The 5,344-nt window shown below is 43.2% G+C and overlaps 1 protein-coding gene across 1 annotated transcript; it reads right to left on the bottom strand.

The window, feature by feature from the left end:
- Positions 1-443: 443 nt before the first annotated feature.
- On the bottom strand, positions 444-1,754 carry TbgDal_II1600 (65 kDa invariant surface glycoprotein, putative; the record flags this gene model as incomplete). Its single annotated transcript, XM_011773429.1, has 1 exon — positions 444-1,754. The coding sequence occupies one exon, from the start codon at positions 1,752-1,754 to the stop codon at positions 444-446; it is 1,311 nt and encodes a 436-aa protein (XP_011771731.1).
- Positions 1,755-5,344: the final 3,590 nt, after the last annotated feature.

The raw sequence follows: 5,344 nt of genomic DNA, 5'->3' as shown, positions 1-5,344 counted from the left end.
ATCAGCACCCCAAGCGGCACAGCCTTTGAGGTGGTGATAAATTAATCCCTTGTAGCTCAACACATGCTAATTTGCATAGCGCTCCCCTGTATGATACGGTTGTGGCAGTTTCATGAAGCATGCTAGCCATGATGACGTACAGTGTGAGAGATGGATGCTTCAAACGATCAGCTGAATTTACGACCGGAAGAGAAAATCAACAACGGTTTCTTCAAGTGAAAATATTTACTCTATTGTGTCAATTCTTTATTTTTAAAAAAAAATATAGGTAAGGTATTACCACAAAACAAAAACAACGAAAAGGCTGCTAGAACTTCTTCCCTATCTCATGAATCTATATACTTATTCAACTCATTACCATTTTCATTCTCTTTAGTTTTCCTTATTTGCACTCGCTGTTTAAAAAAAAAAAACTGCACATTTGCCTAAGAGTGAAGGTGAGTCTACATTACTACTTTTACGCTAGAAACCCCACCCTCCGCTTTTCCGGTGTCCACATCATGGGAGTTATTCCTCCTTCGTTTCACCATTATGAAGAATGCAACGGCCGTAACCACAAGAATAATGGCAGGTACAAGGACTGCTAATATAATCATTGCTGTTCTCTGATGTCTACGCGTTACTTCTGCAGCCTCTGTGGCATCTAGGAGACTATCAAAGTCAGCATCAATACCAACTTCCACCTGTGTTTCATTTGTTGCAATCCCTCTATCAACATGCTCGGTTGGAGCACTATCATCATTTTTTGTGCTGTTAGTCGGTGTTGCTGGGGCAGCTGCGGGTATTATAATTTTCGCGCCCTTTTTCCCTGCTTCCTTAGCTGCCGCTATCACCTCTGTCAGCGGCTTTTCCTGTTCCACTTTCGTGTTCACAGCATATGCGGTATTAGCGTAACCCAACATAGCATCATGAGCCTTCTTGCCCCTTTGGTACGCATCCTCAAGTTCCCTTAGCTTTTCGACAGTTTCCTTGTATGGAGTCTGCCACTCCTCTGTCATGGTGCATGGATGGCTCTCGGAAGATTGGCCGATGTTGCAATTCTTGTCCGACCCGGCTGACTCCAATTTTTTTGGCTTCACATCCTCCCAGCTATTTAAGGCCACCTGCAGCGCGTTCGCAGACCAATCATAATTCTCCTCATAGCTGGTGCTGCTGCAGTCAATAGCGCTTCTATTCACCGACAGATAATGCTTTCTGAATTGGATTCCGTCACAGTTAGGGGTAGCGTTGTGCCTTTCTTCTTTAGTAATGCAGTACCAATTCAGCACCCTGTACAAGCCAGTGGACTTCGCCGTATCGTCATCAAGATCCTGTCCACGTGCATTCTCCGCGGCCTTCTTCACTTCAGTATGTAGTTTTCCAGCTTCCTCACCGGCTTTCTTTGCCTCAGGGAGTTGCTTAGTTATTCCATCTTTTGCCTTGTTGAATATCTCCTTTACTTTTTCTATATCAGAGTCAGACAGCTTAGCATAACCGTCTTTTCGCCCCTTCGGACCGTTCAGCTTTTCCAACCAATAATCTATTCTATACAACTCGAACTCTATATAACCAGCAAAATTTTGAGTTCTATCCTTTAACTCTTGTGATCTCTCCTTTGCAACTTTATCAGCAAGATGCTTCATTTTACAGAGTGCCGCTGCTCCCTCTTTCGTCAACTTCTTGTCTCCTGGAACACGGTTATCCTCACTGCCAATTACTAACAACACAGGGATTCTTGTGGCAATAATTGCAAATACCAGCAAATACTTCATCATTTTTTTATATTATTCCACCTTTCAGTCTTATCAAGAACTCTTCCACAAATTATTTGGCAAAAGAAGCAAAGCAATTTACAATGCTACATACATACCCAAGTTGTGAAATATCCAGAGTTACAAATATTAGCTTGGAAATTATTGCGCATGTGTACGCTTGGTATTCACATATTCGGAAAAGGATTTACTAAAAACTAAAGGGATCCGAAACACACTTGCAGCTGTTTATTCGCCTCACTACAGTGGAAACAGCAGTAATCAGCATTCCCAACATCCCGGTAATGAAGACGCACCCAAAAAGAATAATCGCACTTCAACAGACACACTTTGCCTCTCGCGTTTCTATTGCACAACAGAAACCAGCAGTTACTTCAATCGTCCCTCCAAAGCAAATGGAGGAAAGTCCGTCTCCACACAAAACAAAATGCTTGTCTAACAGCACCCATAAAAGAGGCACAGTACTCACCACTTTATAATAGGACTCCCACAGGTAACAGCCGCCCCCATAACTTTAGATGTGTCCATCTCTACTAAACCCCGAGATAAAACATCGAGGAGATAATCATAGGCTAACTCGCCAAAACTGAACTCATCGAGTAGATATGAGGAATGGTATTCAACACTGCGGCCATGCATACATTACACCACAATAAACTGCCACCTGAGAGGTTCCGATCCCTAGTTCACACAGACCATGTAACCCACTAAACTTCTGTGACAAATATATCGACAAAGCAGACTTGAATGTTTGGGATATATTTACATTTCATGGCATGAAGAAGCAGGCAAGGTACACATTTTACAGGTTCAGAATGCCACTCTCGCTCCCTTAAGTCATTTCGTGTGTCTCTCATCTGATGAAAGTAATGTATTTTACTACCCTTTAACCCCTCAAATTTGGTTTATTGGGACGGGTCGTTCCCCCTCCTATGGAAACCACGAGTACTGCCATCAGGGACTCATAACAGAGACGGATAGTTCAATTACGCTGTCAACTTAAGTTATCAGCCGAGGCAATTGATAAGGATGCATAATCTGGGCAGTGGAGGAAGACTAGCTATAACTAATTTCTTGTGGAGGTGTGACTCCCAAAGGTTTGTATTTTACCAAAGACTATTCGATGTGTAAGAGTGGGGAAAGAGTTGAGACGGAGTTAGACTTTAGGGAGCTGTATGAACTAGTGCATTCAAAGCAGACGAACGCGTAAAGGTTTACCTAGTGATGCTACGTCGAGCAATAACAGTTAGTGAAGGAGTTATTTATAGCGGCACCGCAAAAATTTAAAAAATTTCCGTCGTCCAGTTTTTTACGCTTTGCATTAGATATTTGAATGATTGATTTCATGAGAATACATAATCCACTCCGCATACACTTTTTTTTAGGTATGCGTACTCTATTACTTTCAATGAGTTTGAAAACCGAGTCTTTGTTTTGTCACCGCATTGTAATTTAACCATTGGGTGACAAAAAAAGAGGATATACCACCGTAAAAAAAAGAGGAAAAAAAGTTAAATGTACAGGTAGGAAGAAAAGAAAAAAATGCTAGTAACTCTTACCCTTTCCGATTTCCATAACCTCCACCTGAAATTCAGTAATGCTAGAAGCCAGCAACGCATCCCACTCCTTTTCATTGTCCTTTGAACTGTTCTCTGTCTCCAGGTGCCGCTTAATTGTCCTGAGCAGGGTTGTAAACGCGTCCACAACACCACGGTACGGCACACATGTGAAGAGCATATATTTTTCTTCCCATTCCTCGAGGACTGCTGCCAGCCAGTTGATCTCACGACTGATCAGCAACTCCAACTGACACAACCTTTGAGGTGGTGATAAATTAATTCCTTGTAGCTCAACACCTGCTAATTTGCATAGCGCTCCCCTGTATGATACGGTTGTGGCAGTTTCATGAAGCACGCCAGCCATGATGACGTACAGTGTGAGAGATGGATGCTTCAAATGATCAGCTGAATTTACGACTGGAAGAGAAAATCAACAACGGTTTCTTCAAGTGAAAATATTTTCTCTATTGTGTCAATTCTTCATTTTAAAAAATATAGGTAAGGTATTACCGCAGGAAGAAAAGAAACTGAAAAATGTCCTCACATTCGAAAGACGAAAGAAAGGACAAGGAAAAAAACTGAGTGCTTAGTGCCGATCATATAATGGCAAATAATGCAGAATTACCTGTCTTATCTCATTAGGGAATAAAGCGCTCGTTGGGGCCACAACAGTAAGGTGTGAGTTTGAAAATGAAGGCATAAGTTCGCAGCGCTGCGGCTTTTCTCATCGTCGGTGAGTGAATTGGGGTGTAACCTGTCAGTGAGTTGAAGTGTCCCTCCCGCGGTAACTGGAAGGAGATGTCCTCCACAGATATAAAAACCAACTTATCTTATAAGTTGCCTGTGTCAACAGAAAAGCACCCAATCCAAAGGTTAAACTATTCTGTGGGCATCGTTTACCTTGTCTCTTGTTTTTGTTGCGGATGAATAGGGAAACCTACAATTAAACTCCTCACCAAAGATCTCCGACTTGAGAATTGAGGAAACCCATCTTCTTCCTCTACGGATCCAGACCGAACAGTAGCATAACAAGGCAACACTAAAAGGTACATGTCAACGATGAACTCCCACCGCCCATGCTTCTGGCTGCGTCACCAAATACACCTCAAATTCCATTTCCCTACCCCTTGGGCCTTTCAAAAATCTGTCCGACAGTTGTTCCCATACCAATGCACTCTTTATTCCGCACAACGGTTAAGCTCCCCCTTATGGTGGTGTTCTCATCATCCGGGAAGTCGTCCACACACTGATCGTGCCTCCGCTTTACCACGAAAAAGAACACCACGAAAGATGGGGCGAACGCCTCCATTCGCTACATCGGTGCCTGTGACGAAATTTAACATCACTGGATTTACCACTCAAAATGATACTACCATTTCCTCGAAGAGGCCTTTCTTGTAGCACCGTTAACCCGCTATCCCGTAAACCCAATTGAAGTAGCCACCTTCGCTGCGCACTCCGCTTTTACTTCCGGCCAGGCGCGGTTGCTTGATCTCTTTTGCAAAAGTAACGATATTTCCAATCGCCTCTCCTTTTCCTTAAGGGTTGCATGGTGAATCAATCACCATCTTTATGCTTGGACCCCTCACTTGCCCCTGCAGGGCTGTGCACACTTCTTGCTACTAGAAGAACAATTTGAAAACCACACCGAACTTCCCACAAAACTCCACCATATCAGTAATATATATATATATATATAATACTTCCCTCAACCTTCTTTCCCCCTGGTAACGAAGTGATACGCTGTCCTCGCAAACCCTTCCAATCGACACCATTTTACCACAACTTCCCATTGAAGAGGCAAATGCCGTTGCAACAGTTCTTTACACACATCCCGTCCCTACAAGCGCGTTGTTTTCTATAATGTTGAGCACCACAAAACCGCTAACAAACACGTGACGCGGCACACAGTCGGCAAGTGAAAAGGGGCGTTTGGAAATTTTACGCTGCTCAAACACCGACGCTCCACGCGTAACCAGGGAAATCGGCTCGTTGAGCAAACAGTGGTGGTTTCAGTGAACTCATCTTAACAGG

This window comes from Trypanosoma brucei, chromosome 2 (assembly GCF_000210295.1).
Source record: "Trypanosoma brucei gambiense DAL972 chromosome 2, complete sequence".
Taxonomy (NCBI): domain Eukaryota; phylum Euglenozoa; class Kinetoplastea; order Trypanosomatida; family Trypanosomatidae; genus Trypanosoma; species Trypanosoma brucei.
This window is presented reverse-complemented; position numbering and strand designations above follow the sequence as displayed.